This window comes from Protopterus annectens, chromosome 9.part0 (assembly GCF_019279795.1).
Source record: "Protopterus annectens isolate FY-2018-M chromosome 9.part0, PAN1.0, whole genome shotgun sequence".
NCBI classification, from domain to species: Eukaryota; Metazoa; Chordata; order Ceratodontiformes; family Protopteridae; genus Protopterus; species Protopterus annectens.
Genome location: NC_056743.1, coordinates 267,151,531 through 267,174,004, shown reverse-complemented (window position 1 = coordinate 267,174,004; position 22,474 = coordinate 267,151,531). Strand labels below are relative to the sequence as shown.

At 38.9% G+C, this 22,474-nt stretch overlaps 1 protein-coding gene across 1 annotated transcript in view; it reads right to left on the bottom strand.

Moving 5' to 3' along the window:
• LOC122810514 (ubiquitin-conjugating enzyme E2 variant 3-like) overlaps positions 1-20,056 on the bottom strand; it is a 623,912-nt gene extending 603,856 nt beyond the window's left edge. The window contains exon 1 of the mRNA XM_044082095.1: positions 19,901-20,056. Within this exon, the coding sequence (XP_043938030.1) occupies positions 19,901-19,942 (42 nt within the window). The 5' untranslated portion in view covers positions 19,943-20,056. The remainder of the gene's footprint in view (positions 1-19,900) is intronic.
• Positions 20,057-22,474: the final 2,418 nt, after the last annotated feature.

The window sequence follows — 22,474 nt, the reverse complement described above, 5'->3', positions numbered from 1 at the left end:
TTTCATAAACTGCAGAAAGGAGTTTTGACAGCAGTGAGGTTGCTAAACAGTAGCCATGAAGTTGTGATTTATGGACAAACCCCATTATGAGAAAATGCTCAGGAAGGCACACAGTTTTAAGAACAGTGTGGTTACCAAGACACCTGGAATTAGTTTTCAGTGCTCAGCACCTTTGCAGAAAAAAAACTGCTAGTTTCAGTTCAGCACAGATAGCTAATGTGATACGCCTTTACTACTGCAAAGTTCAGTCTTATCAAAAATATTCTGAATCATTTCAAAGATGGCGGAAAACAGCTGTCAAACTGAGAGCATGTTGTGGTTACCAGATTCTGTGTGACACCAGATTTACTAATGTTTCGTTAAACATGCCTATGCAAGTAACCTCAAAGAATACACAGACCACAGGAATAAACAGCTCAACTACACTTTGAATATTTCATACTATGGGCCAGATTCCAAAAAAAAGATGCTGTCACTGTAAGCCTGCCTTGACTCCGAAAGACTTGCTATCAGCGCAAGTGACTTACTTTGGTGTAAGACCCATCTATGAACAGGTATACACTGGAAGTCAGACTCCAAAAGACCTGCTCTCAATGTAAGTGGTCAGTTACACTGACCGTACGTCTTTTGGAATCGGCCCTTTTATTACCACACAGCACTGTAGTTGAGTGCTTTCTTCTCTCTGGACAATATCAGAACTACCAAACACTTTCCATCACATGACTTCATACACAGAATATCCAGATCACATGTGAAGAATTAACCAATAACATTCAAGACACTCAGTTAAAAATATTAAATAAATGCATTATAAAAAAAAAAAAAAAAAAACTACAACCTATTACTAAAATTCTCTGAGTATATAAAGCAGTGCTAAAATGCTTTGAACTACTCATTACATAAAGCAATGAACAAAATGGTTGACTAAAAATTATATTGTATCACAAAGTGTTGTGGGGTGTTCTAGAAAAATATACACTATTAAACATTTGGTTGAGCAGAATTGGATTTTTTTTCATGTTATGATAACATAATACCAAAAATTGGTGAAAAACCTGCCTATGTGCAAGAGAAATATGAATATTAGAGAGAGATTAGAAAGGAGGGAACATGTGTTAATCTTAATGCATGAATCTTCTAAGAAAGTGTCTTAAACTAAACCTGCAATGTAGATAAACCACAGCAGAAAATGTAGTAAAATGTAGTAAAAAGACCACAACAGCAATCCAGCAACTCCGAAGAAGGAATTTATTTTCAAAACACCAGTTGTAAAAATCTCTAGCGCCTCGGCCAAAAGCCTTTAACAGAGTACATTCAATAGGAAAAACTCAAGGTTTATATATACCAGAACATAATTGAATAATAGAATAATTGATTAATTACTTATATCAAAAACTTTTAAACAGTTCTTATTAAAACTACAAATTCATATTTACACAAAACTTTTCCAGAAGCATTCTTGATTTAAACCCACAGGGAACATAGTATTAAATTTTAAAATTAAAAATGCTTCTTTCTTCCTCAACAATTGTTTTACTTGTTCATCAGTCATATACTTATTACATATCACACTATCTAAAATTGTAGCCTGAAAACCCTCTAAACTTCCCTTATGTGTTTCATTAAAATGTACAGCTATTGGACTAGATAGTTTATAATTCTTAACATCCCTTATATGTTCCTTTATTCTACAAGAGAAACTTCTTTTTGTCTCACCTATATAGAATTTGCTACATGTGCATTTAATCGAATATATGACTCTCTGGCTGTTACAAGTAAAACATTCATTTGTTTCAAAATTCTTATTATTAATTTTATCAAACCTTCGAGTCACATATCTACAGATAGTACATCTCCCACATACTACTGTACCCTTTTCTTTTATTCCTTCTATTATTTCCAATTTCGGTCTATGAAACCTACTATGTACTATAAAATCTTTAATATTTCTTCCCCTATTAAAAGAGAACAAAAGTTTCTTCTGCTGTAAACAATCTACTTTTTTTATAATATTCCAACTGGATTTGATTATATCTAGAATTTCTTCTGATATTACTGAATATGTAGTGGTAAAATATATATTTTTATCCTGCTCCCTTCTTTTATTATTTTTGTAACATGTCCAACTACATTTTCCATTTTTACTATTAAGAACTTTATTTAAACTTTCTTTCAAATTCATTTCATCATATCCCCTCTCTTTAAATCTGAAAAAACTATCTTCTAATTCATCATTTCTATCTCTAGTCTCACTACATAATCTTTTTATTCTATTAAACTCCGTATAAGGGATAGATTTAATAGTGTGCCAAGGATGAAAGCTTTCACCATGTAATATATTATATATAATATATATCACATGACTTCATACACAGAATATCCAGATCACATGTGAAGAATTAACCAATAACATTCAAGACACTCAGTTAAAAATATTAAATAAATGCATTATAAAAAAAAAAAAAAAACTGCAACCTATTACTAAAATTCTCTGAGTATATAAAGCAGTGCTAAAATGCTTTGAACTACTCATTACATAAAGCAATGAACAAAATGGTTGACTAAAAATTATATTGTATCACTAAAAGTGTTGTGGGGTGTTCTAGAAAAATATACTAGAAAAATATACACTATTAAACATTTGGTTGAGCAGAATTGGATTTTTTTTCATGTTATGATAACATAATACCAAAAATTGGTGAAAAACCTGCCTGTGTGCAAGAGAAATATGAATATTAGAGAGAGATTAGAAAGGAGGGAACATGTGTTAATCTTAATGCATGAATCTTCTAAGAAAGTGTCTTAAACTAAACCTGCAATGTGTTCTCAATGTTCTTATGAAATAAAAATGTAATAACATGGGGCTGGCGCACCTACATTTCTGTGATCCATGCCAGTGTTATCGTATTGGTAAGACACAGCATATACTCTGGAAATGTAGAACATTTGTAAGCTATAAAAAAAAAAAAAAGACAAAAATAATATATAATTATGTTCATGACTTTAGAACAAATACTTGTTGACCCCCTGTGGCCAATCAGGTTGAATGTAGGGGTTCTCCTGGGCTTAATGACAATATTTCCATTAGCAGCACTTTAAAAATGTGCACAGCTAGATTTTCATTTTTTATACGTCCTTTTCTAGATCACCCCACTATATCTTTTTTGAACATTTTTTAGTGACAAAATATACATTTTTAGCCAATGATGCTGTTTGTTAATGTGTGTGTATACATTATTTATACATACATATATATAAAGTACTTTAGACTATTTTAACAGTATTTATGTAATTAAAGATGTTTAGCAATAGGATGCATTTATTTCATATTTTTTACTGAATGTCTTGAATATTATTGGCTGATTTTGGCATATGATCTGATAAGTACAAAATCATGTGACGGGAAGTGTCCAGTAGTTCTGATGATGTCCCGAGAGATGAAAAGCACTTAACTACAGTGTTGTGTGGTAGCAAGAGTGTGAAACATTCCAAGTACGGTTGAGCAGTTTACTCCTGTGGCATACCCGGTAGTTTGTGTGTTCGTGGAGGCTAACAGTTGTACAAATATCTGCTTTCACTTTTTTTTTTTAATGCCTGTCCAAGGAGACAGGACCGTACTATTAGCTGGATCCACTCTGAAATTCCCAGTATCCTTACATATGTCTTCCACAGTCCAGGGAGACAGCGACTGCCTCCTATGTGTGCTGTAACATGAGGGAACCTACTTGCTTGCAAGTATTCCCTGCCTCTACTATGCAGTGGCATCTCTGGTGTGCCTGCGTGAAGTTGAGATGACCTTAACTAGCAATCACCAACTTCCAAGACTGCAGTTACATGTACTATTTATTTATTTTATATTTGTTGACTGGGCTACATATGCCCCTTTTCAGCAGAGGCCCGAGGAGAAAAGCTCCAACAGAAAATAGAAATTTTACATATTAAATACATTCATCAGTACCGCACATTATTGCATTACAATGTCATACATTAAACTGTGGCAAGTGAAATGCATTCATCAGAGGGATACATTCATAATTACATATTATATACATAATAGGGCAATAGTTACATAGCTGAAATGTTTTACTAGCTATGTTTGTACAGCGATGTACCAAGAGGAGAAGATAAAGTAGTAAGTTTGTTTATTGAAGGGGAGGAAGAGAGAAGTAGAAAGTTATAGGGGAGTGTTTACAGGTGATAATTACACTGGCAATTCCATTTTACATGAAGGTATTAGCGCTTTTGAATTGATTGGGATGCTCAAGGGATCCTGTATCTAGTGGTAGGCTATTCCAGGTCTTGGAAGGGTTAAAGCTATAGACTACGCAACACATTTTGGCCCTTGGTTTGTAGATTTTAGTAAGCCTTGTTCAGAACTGCAGAGTAATCTAGTGGGTAAGTAATGAGGGATTAGAGATGAGATAGTTGGACAGAAAGAGGGTTTGTAGAGAATGGAATGAATACTCTGAAACTGATTATACCAAAGCAGGTTAGGTAATTCTAGCCAATTTAGCTCTCTGAGTGAGAGACAGTGATGGGATTTGTAAGAATTTTGGGCAGCAAATCTGGCAATCTGTTATGTTTCTAACTTGTTTAGTAGTCCAGTGTTGAGGCTGGTGAGAATTTGGGTGCTATAAAGTAAAGTGGGTAACAGATAGGCATTTGAAAGGGTTAGTTTTGCTGTTTTAGTAAGATACTTTTTGTTTCCATTGAGGAGACCTAGCTTGAGATGTGTTTTTCGGATACAATTATTGATGTCTAAGTCAAAGGCTAGTCTATCATCAATAGTAACACCTACGAGTTTTGTACTGGTGTCCACCTGTATTTGAGTATTATTTTGTGACAGTATGGAGAAGGAAGACTTTATGTGGTTAAGGTTTTTAGGGAGAAAAAGTAGTAATTTGGTTTTCTTTGGATTAAGGATAAATTGGTTTTCAGACAACCAGTCTTCTACAGAGTTAAAAGACGACTGTGTCTGATATTAGTTGAGTTGGTGATTCGCCAATAGTGATAAGTGTAGAATCATCTGCGTGTTGTATCAATGAGGATCCAGGACAGGAAGAGTAGAGAAGGTTGGTAAAAATGTTAAAAAGTAGGGGCCCAAGGATGGAGCCTTGTGGAACACCCGTTTTAACAGGAAGAAGAGGGGAGAAAGCTGAGAGCCATTTGACTGATTGGAGTCTATCAGAGAGATAGCTGTTAAACCAAGATATGATGGATGGAGAGAAGTGTAAGTTTGCTAGTTTGAGAAGAAGTTTATGTGAGACTGTACCAAAGGCTTTAGAGGGGTCAATGAATAGAGAGGAAATATATGTACGTACTAGGCTATCTGCCCAAGGGCATTTATAAGCCTAGCCAGAGTGTGTCGGCTTTCGCCATCCCATTGATTAACTGATCCTCTGTCAAGCAGAGCCAATGAAGTGATCCCAGGGGGTGTATTTTCTGTTACCCATCCACTTATCAAGGTTTCTCTTGAAGAGCATTACGTGAGGGGTTCTGCGTAATGTAGTTTGGAATTTTGTTCCAAAGCATGGGGAGTCTGTGACAGGAATCTATCCCTCCAGCATGTTCTATTTATTGTTGTGGTGAGGTTTAGCTCACTATAGTGCGTGGCGACTTGGATTTCTTTAGGTGGAGCATGTCCATCAATTCTGAGTTGGACATGGTTTTGTAAGTTAGGCAGAGATCACCTCTGAGTAAGCAATATTCCACTGGAGTACAGCCGGAGTTTTTTCAGTCGGGCTGCATAGGACATATGTTTGAGGCCAGTAATCCTCTTGGTGAGGTACTTTTGTGGTGTTTCCAGCTGTTGGAACGGTCTTGTGAGGTACATCCCAAATTGGGCATTGTACTCTATGACAGGTCTGATGAGTGACGAGTAGAGGGGCACTATAATCTCTTCTAGTAATCAGATGGGCCACATAGATGGATTTCCTAACTAATTTGGCAATATGATTGTCAAAGGAAAGATTACTATATACCTGGGTCCCCAGATCTCTTATTACCTCTTCTGTATTAAGGGGGCTACCACCTATGCGGTAATTCGTGGGTGTTTTGTTTCTCCCTAATGGGATGACTATGCATTTTTTGGCATTTAGCTTGAGGCCATGACTTTGACACCAGGTGTCGGTCTCAGTAAGGCCCTTTTGGAGGATGTCCGTGTCAGCCAGAGAGTCAATTATGGTTCCCAGTTTGCAGTCATTGGTGAACTTGGTTAGCCATAGTCCTCCTGTGTTTGCCTGTACTTCTGAGAAGTATATGCTGAAAAGTAGGGGTCCCAGGACCGAGCCTTGTGGGACACCACTTGTGACTGGTTTAGAGTCGGACCTGGAGCCTGCTATTCTTACCGGGTGAGTTCTGTCTGTAAGCCAGTTAGCAACCCATCTCGTGACATAGATAAATAAGTTTGTTACTGTCTCTACCTAGTGATACAGAGTTTAGGAAAGACAGGAGAGTAGTGCTGTGCATGGGACGAAAGCCATGTTGGGTAGGTGTGAGTAGATTTTCTTGCAGAAGGTAGTGTAAGACTTGATTGCGTATACATTTTTCCAGAATTTTGGAGAGTGGTGAGAGTATGGCTATGGGTCTAAAATTAGTTATATCTGTGGAATTTCATCCTTTGTGTATTGGAAGGGTGTAAAATTGCTTCCAGATGGAAGGGACTGTGGATTCCGTAATAGAGCGGTTTATTACAATAGAAACTGGGAAAGCAAGAACATCAGACGCAACCTGAAGGAATGCAGAGGGAATGTTGTCTATGGATGTGGAGCAAGGTTTTAATTTAGATAGTAGAGTTTTAATACTAGTATGAAATGCAGTATGTTTTGAAATTCAAATAAATGGTCCCTTCATGTAACTTGCATGGTGTGCAACCTTTGCACCAGTGATGCAAACCCAGAGTCGTTAACTATATTGGCACAAGATTTACTATCAGTAAACACCTCCACCAGCAGTAATGAATTTCGTCTGAGTAAATTTCTATCGTCTGTTACACAAAAAGTACAGTTTTGTACCTACCATAAATGTAGATGTTCGAAGATCTACATTGCTGCAGTCCTTACACTTGGGTAGTCCGCTGTCCTCGGTCGGCCCGAATATCAAAGTATTAGGCTGACGTCGGTCAAGGCGCTTAAGACCGACATCAGGACGTCAGGGTACAAATGCGCATGACCGACGTCATATCCTCAGTCTTTTCTTGCCCCAGATGTCAGAAGACCCTAAAAAGAAAGGTCAAAACCAAAAGACAGCAAAAAACAACCAACCACCCTTGCACCAACCATATGTACAATATATACAATATCCACAAAATTCACAACCCAAACCACACAACCGCCTCTAACTACAGAGGGGAAGGAGGGAGGGTAAATTGGACTGCAGCAATGTAGATCTTCGAACATCTACATTTATGGTAGGTACAAAACTGTACTATGTTCTTCATCTCACATTGCTGCAGTCCTTACACTTGGGTAGAATCCCAAAGCAGAGGTAAGGGAGGATGGCAAAACTATAAAGCAGTAGGAGCTGCCAAAATGCCCTGTAAAATTGCAGTGGCAAAACCAGCCCTAGATTTAGAGTAAAGTGGAAGGTGGTAATGCTTAGAGAAAGTATGCACTGAACTCCAAGTAGCTGCCTCCAAAATATCTTTAGTTGCCACCCCCCATAAAAAAGCTGTAGAAGTGGCAGTAGCCCTAGTGGAATGAGGCCTAATCCCAGCTGGAATCTCCTTACCATGATGGGAATAACAGAAAGCAATACAAAACCCAATCCACTTAGAAATAGTTTGTTTTGACACAGGCTTGCCCTGAGAACCCAAAGCAAATGAAACAAATAACTGCTGAGACTGCCTGAACCCTTTAGTTCTGCTCAAGTAATATCGCAACTGCCTGTGTATATCCAAAGTGTGCAAAATCTTTTCCCCTTTGTTTTGGGGGTTTGCATAAAAGGTAGGCAAATGAATAGTTTGGTTTAAAGCCACACTAGAAACCACTTTAGGCATAAAGGAAGGATTAGTACGTAAAGATACCCTATCCTTATGGAAAATCAAGAAAGGCTCAACCGCCATAAGGGCCTGTAATTCAGAAACCCTTCTCGCAGAGGTAATGGCCAACAAAAAAGCAGTCTTCCAGGATAAATATTTCAACTCGGCAGTAGCTGCAGGCTCAAAAGGTTGTAGAGTAAGTTTCTCCAACACAAAATTGAGATCCCAAGCAGGAGTAGGAGCTCTACGTGGGGGTCTTAAATTCTTTGCCCCTCTAAGGAATTGCTTAAACAAAGGATGAGAAAACAAAGGTGGGTTACAGTCATAGTGAGCAGAAATCGCTGCAGCATGAACCTTAATAGAAGAGAAGGACAAACCTTTGTCCAGTAACTCAGCAAGATATTGAAGGGCCACACTTAAATTAGGTTTAGAAACATCAAATTCCTTTGCTGTACTCCAAAATAAAAATCTCTTCCATTTATCTGCGTACACTTTCCTTGTACTAGGCCTTCTGGCCTCCAAAATAACATTCAAAACTTGCTGTGGAAGCTGAAACCCTCCAGGGTTTAAAACAGAATATGCCAGGCTGTTAGGTGAAGAGAGTGGAGTTTGACATTGAGTAAATGACTGTTCTCCTGAGACAGCAGGTGTGGAATCGAAGGCAAAGGCCATGGAGGCTCCCGTACCAGACTTCTCAGTAATGGGTACCAGTGCTGTCGAGGCCAATCTGGAGCTATTAAAATCATCTTTGGCTTGTCCTGTCTGACCTTTAGGAGTACCTTTGGGAGGAGAGGCAGAGGTGGAAAGGCATACACATGAAGATTGCTCCAATTGAATGAAAGAGCATCCACTTTCCAAGCTGTGGGATGAAACCTTTTGTGCAAAACTTTGGCAGCTGGTAGTTTAGTGGAGAAGCGAACAGATCTATGTCTGGAGTTCCCCATAACACTGTCAATTTCTGAAATACATGAGGATCCAATTTCCACTCGTGGGGATCCATAATTGCCTGCTCAACACATCTGCTAAGGAGTTCTGTGCTCCGGCAGAAACCTTGCCTGAAGATTCAGCTGTAAACTGAGAGCAGTCTCCCACAAAATCATTGCTTGTCTGCATAGAGGATAAGAATGTGTTCCCCCTTGCTTGTTGATGTACCACATGACAGTTGTGTTGTCTGTTAGAACCAACACCTGCCCTGGAAGAAGTAAATCCTTGAAAGCTATTAATGCAAATTGGACTGCTAACATCTCCTTCAAGTTGATATGTAGATGTTGAAGTCTGGCAGGCCACGTGTCTTGTATCCACTTTCCATTTAGATGAGCTCCCAAGCTTTGTCTGAGGCATCTGTCGAAGAATCTGACACGCCTCTGGCCGGGTCACAGAGAGTCCCTTGTTTAGGTGACATTCCTGAGCCCACCACAAAATTCCTTTTGAATGCAAGGTATTATCTGAATGACAGTGTCCATATCTTGGCAGTGCTGTGTCCATACATTTTTGAGATACCATTGTAGCTTCCTCATATGCAGTTTGGCATTGGGAAGCACCAGAATACAAGATGCCATGAACCCCAAGGCTTGAAGGACTGTCCTTGCAGTCAGCCTGGACTGATGAGACAATTGATGGAAGTAAAGAGAAAGATTCTTTTGTTTGTCCGGGGTCAAAAGGCCATCTGGGATGCTGTATTCAGTCTCACACCCAGAAAGCACATGTCCTGAGAGGGTACTAGACTGGACTTTATTTCGCTCACAGAATACCCCAGGCATCTTAGCACTGCTATCACATATTGTAAATGATGAAGAAGTTCGTCCCTTCCTTGGGCCAGAATCAGGCAATCGTCCAAATAAGGATAGATCTGTATTCCTCTTAGCCTGAAGAAAGCTATCACTGGAGCCAGAACCTTCGTGAACACTCTGGGCAGTAGATAAGCCAAAGGGCAATGCAGAGAACTGATAATGAGAAGTCCCAGCCCGAAAACGCAGATACTTCCTGCAACTTGGCCTGATAGGAACATGAAGGTAAGCCTCCTTGAGATCCAGAGTCACCATCCAGTGATCTTTGCCCAGCAGAGGTAAAAGCTGTTGTAATGTCAACATTTTGAACTTGGGAATGTCCAGATAAGTGTTGAGGATAGATAAATCCAAAATTGGTCTCCACGTGTTCCCCTTCTTTGGTACTAGGAACAGGCGAGAATAAAATCCTAGGCCCACTTCTGGCAGAGGGACCGGTTGTATGGCCCCTATTTGAAGCAGCAGAGAAATTTGTTTGTGAGCCTCTAGTCTTTGCTGAGGAGGAACGTCCGGCATGCCTTTGAAAGGAGGCAAGGTATGGAAATAAAACCTGTAACCTTGGTGTATGATATCCAATACCCATCTGTCTTGGGTAACCAGACTCCAACTTTCCTTGAAGAGTGCCAACCTTCCTCCCAAAGGTGCTGCCAGGCAAGAAGGATCTGGCAGCTGAAAAGGTAGGTCATTGGGCCTGTTTACGAAAGGACTGGCCCCTGCCCTCACCCGAAGATTGTGCAGGTGAACTCCCTGTTCTAGGTCTGAAGGAGCTCTGAGCTCTGCCCCTACCACGTCTAGATCTACCCCTAGACTGTGAATCATAAGAAGGGTACGTCCACCCCTTAGCAGGCCAATTCCTACTAAACTTCAGAGGCTGAACTTGCAAAAAATCTTTAACAGCCTGCATAGACTTAGCCTTGTCTTCCATTTTCTTCAAGACTGACTCCACAGGTGAACCAAACAACACATCAGACTGTAAAGGAGCATCCAAAATCCTTGTCTTAACATGGTCAGATAAATTCTGATCCCTCAGCCAGGCGTGCCTGCGAAGAACTGACCCAGTGGCAGCCACCCTAGACGAGGCCTGTACAGCATCAAAACCACATTGTAAAGAATGCTTACCCACCTGTTCAGAGACATGTACCAAATCTTGTAATTCTTTACACTCAATGCCTTCCGCCAGAGCATCTACCTTAGACTTCAATTGAGAAAGAAGATAGTTTTGATATTTCAACATGTGAAACTGGCAATTCAAAGCCCTCATAGCTAAGGTGGAAGAAGTATAGACTTTCTTTCCCCATCTATCCAAAACTCTGGCCTCTTTATCTGGAGGAACCGGATTTTTTACCACAGAGGCCTTGACACCCTTAGGTCCCTGACTAACAGTTTCTGGGTCCGCCCTAGGACTCTTATAAAGATATTTGTGAGCCTCAGGCACCCTGTAATACCTGTCCGGTTTAACAGGAGCAGGAGGCAAAGAATCAGGATTAAGTGAAGCCTCTGCAAACACATCTTCCACAACATCCAGAACAGGTGGTATAGCCAAAGGCCTATGCTGGGGTAAAAGCAAAAATTCCCTAAGCCTTTTCCTGGAATCAGAGAAGTCTTGACCTTCCTACTTAAAATGCTCCCTCATGGAATGAAGAGTCTCTGAAAAAGAAAAATCCTCTGGAGGAGAAGCAGTAGGAGTAGAATCATCCACATCAGAATCAGAATAAGGAGAATACTCCTGCAAGTCTTCAGCCGAAGACTCTGACACATCCGAAGCCTGCTCAAAACTCCGCAACTCTGGTTCCACCCTAGGCCTCTTATCAGGAGGGGGCAAAGAACCTCTAATCAAGGTAATTAAATCTTCCGCCATTTTAAGCATGTGCTTCTTGGGCACAGATCCTGAAGAACTAGGAGTGACACCAACAGAAGCTAAACCTGGCCTGCCTCTGGGAGAAGCCTTGGAAACAGAAGGAGAGGGCCTAACCACCCTAGGAAGGGAGGGGAGTACAGTAACCTGAGAAGCCCCTTCAGCCTGACCTGCCTCCTGAGAGGCCACATCCTGCAATATCAAAGTCTCCCCCTGGGACTCCAGAGAAGCCTCCGGCGGAACCACCGGTTCCACTGACGCCTCTAAAGAACCGGCGTCCGGTACGGACGACTCTTCTTGCCTGGGTTTAGCTGCGGAACGGCACTTGCAACGCTGCTTCTGCATCGGACCATGCGGCAAAAAAGACTGAGGATATGACGTCGGTCATGCGCATTTGTACCCTGACGTCCTGATGTCAGTCTTAAGCGCCTTGACCGATGTCAGCCTAATACTTTGATATTCGGGCCGACCGAGGACAGCGGACTACCCAAGTGTAAGGACTGCAGCAATGTGAGATGAAGAACATCAGTACTTTTCTTTTATAATTCAGGAGGAGAAAATAAAACACAACTTACCTTACAAGGTAAATGCTATACCAGCATGCTTGTCAACTGCACTGATTTCACATAACACCCCTAATTTTGCCTCTTACTTTTGCCCTGTACCTCAAACATTTTTTTTATTTTTTGGTAAATCATTGAGGGCTATAGTCAGTCAATAAAGCTAATCATTAGTTCCACATTTTTACTCTCAAAAAGTTCATGCTGTTGCAAAACCTGTTGTTCTATTAACATTTAAATGATTTAAATATATAAAAAATTGTCCCTCATTTTAAGGTCTTTGTCCCCCATTACTTTGTCTTCATCAAGATTTCTTAAGCAAATAAGTTGAGATACATCCCAGTACTTTTAGTGAAACTTTTCTTCCTTCCTCCATTATGAATACTAGTTAAGAAGCTAGTTTTACCTTATAACTGTTCCATTATGAATACTAGTTAAGAAGCTAGTTTTACCTTGTAACTGTTCAACTGCTTACCAGAAAGTCATAGCTGCAACTATCACTCTAAATTATACTTTACAGAAAGCATTCCCCCTCATGAAAGACTGGATTGTATTAAAGTTTGTCCAATAGACAGTCTTTCAGCCTTTTCAGGTCAGCAAGAATGGTCCCCCGGGCTCGAGTTTATATATTTGCCATTCTAGTGTTTTTTGTTCACTCTTGCTCTCGGTCTCTTTCACTCTCACACACACTTGCACTCTCACTCGGTCTCTGTCTCAAATGAGAATACATATGAACATAAAGGAAATGACAGCTATTTGTTTAGCACTACTATCTCTTCAATTTCAAAGTCGCCACAGAAAATACTAGAGTGATGTAGTACTTACACAAGATGATGTAGGAACAAAGTGCTATCCAAAAGATCACATTACAAGCGACATACATTTTTCTCACAAACATCCTAACAGATTCTCTCAGAAGTGAGATCATGATGTCTCATCAGCGGAGAAAAAGGCAGTTCAGCGTTTTCACAGATCCCTCAAATGCAAGCTCAATTAAACAAACAGCTTTGTGCATCACAGCTCAATCACCAGTTAAAAAGAATTATGTACCATGCCTCTAGATCCCAAAGCAATATCTAGGGACACCTTTACTACAAACTTAAAATCAATATTTAACTTTTATGAGTTTGTTTCAATTCCTGTTACCCAGAACATTTTGTAAAAAAATAAATAAATAAATAAATAAAAAATAAAACCGATTTCATTCTAATAACTCCATTCTGACCAAAACAGCTATGATTTTATATATACCATATGGTTCAGGTATTGTATGTCTAACCAAAGATGACTCAAAATCCATTCAATCAAGGTGAACTTAATAAAATGGCTTCTTACAAATTTATTTTAGATGGTGCATCAAACTGCTTCACCTCAAGAAAGAAATGTACTCTCTGCATCCCCTCGCGGAGGTAATCAAATCTTAGGAGTAAGCTATCAATTCTTTTTTTTTTTTAACAAGAAACATCACATATGATAGGCAAACTTACATTTATACAAATGAAAATAAACTATTGTGACACAGTCTCAGTTGCAAACATTATACATTACAAACCGTGCCAAAACAACTGTAACATTATAGATTACAAACTGTGCCAATACAACTGTAGCTGCAAACACTATACATCATTTTTAATATATCCAATCACTGTCAACCATTACATAGCTCATACAAATCCTGCCTTTTTTAAACCTAGTCCTCTGTATGTATCGATACCACATTTCTCAAATTTTTCCTATGTAGTTTGCTCCTACCCTTTTCTAAAGTTCTCAGTTCCAGTTGTTTTATCTCTGTTACTATCTTCGCTACTTCTAGTAAAATTGGTTTAGACTTTAAATTTCCATTTTTTTTAGTAATTGCTTTTTTGGAAGCCATCATAATTAGACTCAGTAAGGCCTTACTATGTCTAGGGAATTAAGAGTCTGTATCATAGCTCAAAAATATCATTACCCTAGTTATTCCAATTTGCTAACCCAGCATCTCCGACAGAGCAGTCAGTAGGGAATCTTTAAAATCGGACAAATCATTACACTCCCAAAAAATATGTTCTCAGTTACCTCTTTCTTCCCCATCCCACCAATATCTATTGCCCACCTGAGGAAAATTTCTTTGTAGTAGTAGTATCATTAAGAAAAAATGTTTTTACTTTGTTAACTTTCTCCCTTCTCTTCCCCTCTCCCAAATATTTTTCCGTAGATTAATGACATGAAGTATTGCATATGCTTTAGAGTTCCCTACAAGTTTAACAAAGTCCTCGAAAATCCAGTATTTCCAAATCCTTGTTCTGCCATGTTTCACAAGTACAATTATTGTTTTGTAATCCCACATTTGCCATTTTCCAAGTTACTGCTTTTACTCTCCAAACATTAATAACAAGCAGCAGGGCATATGCTTTAAAGTCCCTTCCAAGTTTAACAAAGTCCAAGAAAGTCCAATATTTTCAGATTTTCTTGTTGTCATGTTTCACAAATATAATTATTGCTTTATCATCCTACATTTGCCAATTTCCAACTTACTAGCTTTATTCCTGTTCATCATCTCCCAAATCCTGTATCTGTTTAATTTCCAACATATTCTCGATTCTTCTAGTCAACTCTTATGCTTTCTTCCTTCTCTCAGGCATTTGCCATTTAAACAGTGGAACAGATTTTACAAGTTCAGTCTCTCTGTAGTCCTTACCACCGAAGGACAAGAAGCAGAACATCCTTCTGTTTCACAGCTCCCCTTTGCTGAACAAACTTTTGTATTTCCTCCTTAACATGTAATTCATCAAAAAGTGATTTTTGTCCCTCCAGGGAAAATATTTTGAAGCTGGCTGGGTACAGTTTAAACCTCTTCTCTACATTCCCTAAATAATGGAATATATTTACTCCTCTTCTGCCTGGTGTACAATGAGTAGTCAGTTTCCACAAACACACAGCTGTCTCCTAAGTTTAGCCGTTTATCCTTCTGCCACAGTTTTGTCAGAATCAATAAGACTGCATCTTTACTATTAAAGGTCTAGGTTGTTTTCTAGTAACCAGATTTAGAGCATACACATCATGTTCCCTTTCAATTAAGAATTCCTGTTGTGGAATACCAGTCCAGTTGCTTATTTGTGCTTTCAGAAAATTAATACAGTATGTTCCTTGCAGCTTTTCTGGTAAGGTAGAAAATCTCAGGTTTTCCCTGTGTGCTGTGTCTCCTAATTCTATTATTTTCGAACCATCTATTCTTGTGCAATCACATATTCAGCCAGCCTTTTCATTTCAACCTCTATGTTTTGCAGTTCTGTCACCTTATCTGAATATCTATTAAAAGCTTCTTCCATTTTTTTTCTGGCTTTTTATTGTTTGTGTTTATCAGGGTTTCATTTATTTTAACCATGTCTGTGTGCAGCTGCTTTATACTTACCTCTAGGTTGCTAGAAGTCGAGTCTGGAACATGAACTGCTTCTTACTGAACTGCAATATTTCTCCCAGTCTGTTTTCTCCCTCACCTTTTGCAGCCAATTTACCTCCAGGTCCTTCATACCTCTTTTTTCCAAGCATCCATGTAATGCACTTATTAGTCAGTTACTGAAATTTACCCAGAAATCTAGGTCCACTAGCTTTCTCTGGTAAGTTTCTGTTTTCAGACTGAGAGCCAGAATTAAGCTGTTATTCAAATGTGCAGCCATCTTGGAAGTTCTCCCTATCAATTCCTTTTTTAGTAAAAGCATAGCATATCAAACTCAACAAAACAGTCTTTAACAGATTAGACATCGACATTGACCAAATGTATATGTATCTATGGTTCACATCCAAGCACAACTTCTTCTACAACTCTAAACTTACTCACTCAGCACCAAGATGCAGTTCTGCAACACAGGCCCAAATCCTTCAAGCTTACAATCTAGAAGATTTGCAATTAATTCCGACCCATTATTGCAAACTCTTACCAAACAGAACCTTTTTATAGATACTTAGTGAAATGAAAAATGAGACTTACATAGCCTTTAAAATGCACTTTGTCATTTTAAGTCAGTGTATCAGCCTATTGCATCACAGTACAACTAAGCAAAGGCATTTTAAAACATTTCAGGCTACTTATGCAAAATATTTTCTCTGCTTATAATTCAAACTTTTAAGTCTGAAGCGTTGCCTGTACTCCCTTTCAAATCTGCTTCTTCCACTATTCTTACATTTTTTGTCAAAAAAATGCTACTTCTGACACCTTCATCTCAGTTAAAAGCTTCAGAAAGCATGTAGTTCTGGAGGCCAAAGAAGGAAGGAAGTCAAAAGAAAGATGTATGGGATGGAGTGAAGAGTGGGACAGGAGTTCACAGACAAAGCTGTTCTTTTCACCACAAACTAGAAACAGAATGGGGAAAATGAGTGCACAATATCAAAACAAAGGTATACAAATGGGTCAACCATATCAGGAGGAATGGTGACACAGACAGCAGAAAGTAGGAACAAACTACTCCATGGATCTGTACAGATACTACTTCAAAGAGAGGGTTGTGGACATAATGAATGGACCACTAAATGGGCAGTGGACAGCAAAGCCACAGAAGTTTTCAGGATGGCACAGGAATAGAGAAAGACAGGGATGGAGGGAAGGCATAATGTTCAATTCATTTAAAATGACAAACCATAAAAAAGATACTCTGTCTAATATATCCTTACACAGCACTTCATATGTCATTCTTGAGAAATCATCCTTATTTCATGTTTTTTTCATGTCTAAAATGGCCACTGCAGTTTTTACTAACCAGGCTACTTGACACCTTATAATATTTTTTGCATTGTTAGGCAAAACATAAAAGTGTTTAAAGGTAACTCAGATATTACACCCAAATGACTACAGAAATCAAACTGGTAGACATTTTGCTTCCTTTGTAAAAGGCTAGCAATGCAAGCTAGGCACAAAAAGGGCAATTTGCAAATGACAAAGCAACTATATTGTCTTGTCCTATGATAAATATAATAACATCTAGGAAAAAGTGTTTATACCTCTACCAGAGTAGAAGCTATCAAAGTAACCTTCTTTAGAAATGTTTCTCCTCATTGTATCTATGAACATGCAGTGTTACTCTCCGTTCACCCTCTGATAGTCGTTACAAGCTAGACTGTTAGTCTAGAAACAAGACACGTGTTGCCTCCTCTGTTCTGCAAGGCTCGTTTTAGTTACATTCTCCCTTTCCTTGGAGACACTAAAGTGCACAATTTTGTATTCTAGCTAATAGTCACGAGTGGTTAGCACACCATAGGATACATCCTTTTAATCACTGTAAAGTTGTGTTAGTTACTCACTAGGACATTTGTCTTTTCTCTGCTAGGTTGCAGACAAAGTTATGGCCAAACTGCCAAGGGAGAAGCACCAAAAGAAAAGAAAATTCAAATGAAAACAGCTAGCTTTACACTTAAAAATGTTGGCAATTTTAACAAGCTAAATAAATACCCTCCATATTCAGTCTGAATGAAATATACTAGTTCCAGTAAATGTTTTGCTTTAATGCTCCCACTTCAACAAAACACTGTTTCCGCTCAAAACTCACAACAACATTCTAATTTCAAGCTTATGCTACAATATGTCATGATGACAAAGGACTAAGTAGCAGCAAGAGCATGAGGCACTCCTCCAATAACAGACTCAGGTTGAACATGTCAATGTTTTCATATTAATGAGTCCCTCTATGTCCACAAGTTGCTAACTGCTGTCAGACTTCATATGTCAGAAATTGTTAAAAACATTACACACACCACAATGGAAAGTCTCTGAGCAGCCTCATATACTCCATCTCTTATGCCAACAAGCATACTTGCTTTACAGCAATATATTTTAGAATCTGAATATCTTGCAATTGTTTTCTTAATAGTCATGACTGTCTGTTAACTTACTATATTAATTTTTTTAACTATTTTTTCCTCAGGATATCTGCAATGGCTCCATCTCTGCAATTTACATGCCTTGCAGTTACATACCTTTAATGCTAACAAATATTAAAAGAAATGAAAAAGCTTAAGCGATCTTAAAAACTAATACAATCAAACAACAGTACTGACTGTTGACTGACATCACATGTCAGAGGAACAGTTATCTAAAATGACAGCAGACAGATGAATTTTAAGTAACATTACAGATGCCACCTGGGAGCAGGCTCTTACCATTCAAGTATCAATGATTATGCTTAGAAACTTACACAAATGCAGTTTCTAGACACTTGGACTCATTAAAGTTCAAAACATTGCTCAGAAATGTCAACTAAAAAAGTTGCATCACAAAACAGAAATAGAGGAACATATGAGGACAAAAAGACAGACAACATCACAAAATACCACAGAGAAAATAGAATACTGGTGGAACCTTTATTTTTAGAAAATAGTAAGCTCAGGAACAATAAATCTGGATTTCAAAACAGAGGCTTGAAGCCACAGTAGCAATACATGGCAACATTTTTCACACAGAAGAAGGTCGTGGAAACATGGAACACAGTTCTTGAGAAGGATGTTGTAAGTTCAAACTAAGTGAAACATAAGACTGCAGAAGTTACTCAGAAGCCAGGGAAAGAAGAAACACGACTAAATAATTAAATTTGCTCTTTATCAAATCCAGCAAATGCAGGAAAAATTGAATAAATACTTACAAGCACAGACTGGGTGGGTGAACTTGTCCTTGCCTATCAATAAACTGCATCTTAATGACTATGTTGTCGTATGACTTTAATAGCTTGCTAAATAAATCATACTATTTTTAACTCAAAAAAATTAAAATAATTAGAAACAAAGACCCAAAATTAGGGACAGTTTTTTTTAATACATACTGTGCATTTTGGAAAGCTGGCAGGATACCATGATGTGTAGTAAAAAAATTGTCTGCAAAATTATGAAATCGCTACATGTAACAGATTACATTGTTCGTTTTTTTTCGTATTTCTAACAACGTATCAGATAAAATAATATTCAAACTCAGAAACAGATCAGATATTGATGCAACCATATGGACTAAAGAAAAAAAATTGAAACTCGATAAAGTCAACCATGAAGCCAGAACACAGACCGGCAAATCTGCATGCAGTCTCATAACAGCGCAGCTTATACCACCAAGTTGCATTACAACAGGAAACAACAGGCACTGTCAACAGAAACGAGGATTACAACGGTGTTTTGACAGTTCGTCTTCATCTCTACTAACTAGGGTTGCCACCTTTTTCAAAATGCAAAGTGTGGGATTTTTTTAACAAACATCATTACAGTTTCCCACACACATACCCATCAGTACAAAAAAAAAAAGAACTTTTTTTTTTTGCCTAAAAAGCTATTTTCTTGTTTTTTTTTAGTTTTTCTTTTCTGTTTCTATAACATTTTTTTTATTTAGATACAGAATAAACTTTTTGCAACTATCTATTATATAAAATATAATAATAATTTTTGTCCTACAATCAACAGACATTTTTTTTTTTTTTTTTTTTTTTGTCAGGACACAACTGCCCAAAGAGGGACTGTCCCTCGCAAAGTGGGACAGGTGGTAACCCTACTACTAACCCCATTTGGGTGGCATCTACTGTCCCAACTCTTTCCTCTGTGATTTCAGAGAATAAACTGGCAGCATAAGTAAGCTGCTAACGGGAGTCGTTTCAAAAATCGGCACAAGTTAAACAAAACAGCATAAACTTTAAGAAGTTCATAGTAGAAACAACTTTACAAATAGGGATTCAATGCGAAATCCAAACTACTTTACCACATGAATCTAAAGACAAACCTTAACTAGGCGTCTTCTCAAGATATCTTCGCTGAAATCCATCTGATTTAAATAAACTAATTAAATATATGTAAAGGTAATCGTACGCGATAGAGCGCTCAATAAAAACTTGGAAGAGTCCCTAAGCTTTCAGCCACGCCTTTCGTTAAATACGGCAACCCATTATAGACAAAGATCTTATACTAGGATACTGGACGCGGACGTGTTGTGATACCTCTTATTGGCCCGTAGTGAGTCATGGTCACCAGGCACTAAGAAGGAGGTGTGCATTGCAGTGAAGGAAGTAATGGGTAGTGCGATGATGTTTATGTATTTATTTGTTTATTCATTTCTTTTCTACGAAAGGCTAAAGTAATATTTCAGAACCATACCTCTCAAACTGTTAGTCATTTAATGCAATCTGGACAAAGCCCGACAAAATGGGGAAGGGGGGATAGGGACATATTTTAAATATTGCTCTTATAAACTTAGAAGGTTGCCGGGGTAAGTGGATTTGTTTTAACTTATATTTTCTGAAAGATTTAAAGTCTGAAACTCATAAAATACTCCAAAGCTAATCACGAAAATAAAATTTCCAAAGACAACCACAAGGCATTCTACAGTTATGCCAAGAAGCTAAATGGCAATGCTCAGATCTGCTCTGAGCTGCAACAGAATGGCATTAAATATACTGATCCCAAGGATATTGCTAATATCCTGGCAGATTGATTTAGTGCCAACTTCACCCCCCCCCATCACCCCCTAAAGGTCCCATCTCAATACCAAAAGATTGCCAAATTCCAGTAAACACAGCCACACAGGTAGAAACCGTACTCTCCAAAGCTAAGAATACAGCATGCATGGGACCATATGGCATCCCGGCTGTGTACTACATGAACTACAAAATGAACTGGCACCTCACCTAAGTGTCATGTTTAATCATAGCCTCTCCGCAGGCTTCGTGCCCACTGAGTGGTGCACAGCTATAGTTATCCCACTTCACAAGGGGGGATCCACCTTGGATCCCGGGATCTACCGTCCCATCAGTCTGACGAGCCTGATCTGCAAGGGCATAGAATGCATTATTATGGAACTTATAAACAAAGACATTGGCAACCTTCAAACACTGGATGCCACCCAGTTTGGGTTTGTGAAGGGCCGATCTTGTCTCCTGAACCGGATTGAAATCTTCGAATCAGTCTCCAGAGCTGTGTATGAGGGTAAGGCAGTCCACACAGCCTATCTGGACCTCGACAAAGCCTTTGACACCATCCTCCACTCTAGAATCATAGATAAACTTACTAAGCTGGGCATAAATCTCTACGTCACTCGATGGGTTGCCAACTGGCTTAATAACAGAACCCTGATTATAAACGTAGCCGACTCCAAATCCAGCTCCAGACAAGTGACAAGAGGAATACCTCAGAGTTCAGTCCTGGGACCACTCTTGTTTGGCATCTACTTCTCTGAAGTACAGGCCAACACTAAGGGACTCTGGCTAACAAAGTTCGCAGATGACTGCAAACTGGGAGCCATTACTGAATCCCCAAATGATGTGGATATTCTACAAAAGGGCCTTACAGAAACAGATGCTTGATGCCAGAGCCATGGGCTCAAGCTTAATGTCAAGAAATGTACAGTTATCCCCTTTGGGAAAAACCATGTATCCATGAACTACCACATAGGTGGCAGTACACTAAACACTGAAAATGTGATGAGAGACGTAGGGACACAGGTGGACAGTGGTCTCACCTTTGATAACCACATCACCTCAACAGTCAGGAAATCCTTCTATATGGCACACCAAATCACTAAGGGCTTTTCATCCTGAAAAAAGGAGGTCAATGTCCCACTGTTCTCATCCCTCATTAGACCCATTATAGAGTACAACGCCCCATTTGGTATGTACCTCACAATACATCTGCAACAGCTGTAAAGGCTGCAGAAATACCTCACTAAAAGAATCACAGGCCTAAAGCAGATGCCCTATGCTGACAGTCTAAAAAAACTCCAGCTATACCCTGTGGCATATCGTCTACTCAGAGGCAATCTCTGCTTAACATACAAGGCCATGTCAAACCCTGAGCTGTTGGACATGCTCCACTTAAAGCAATCCCAATCCCTCAGAGCCACACGCTCCAGGGATCTAAACCTTGTCATCACAATGAACAAAACATGCTGGAGTGATAGGTTCCTGACCCAGAGACTCCCATACTCTGGAATACACTGCCCATACATTTCAAGCAGAGCGCCTCCTTGGCCCTCTTTAAAAGGAACCTTGATGATTGGATGGGTGATAGGAAATTCACCTCATGGATCATGTCAGTCACCCTGCTAGACAGGGGTCCAGGGAAGTAAATATTATGGGAAGAAATATCCAGGGCATTGTTATGGCTAGGCTTGTATAGTCCCTAGGGTCGATAGCCTCGTACCAACCTATGGACATATCCCATTATATAGTAACTTCAATCCTCAGATCATCCCAGTGATTTGCAAGAAAACCACAAATTTTAAGAGGAACAGATCAAAAATATAAGGGAAAATCTTAACATTCTGTGAAAAAGTGGAGAGTTGACAAGTATGTTCTGAACAGTT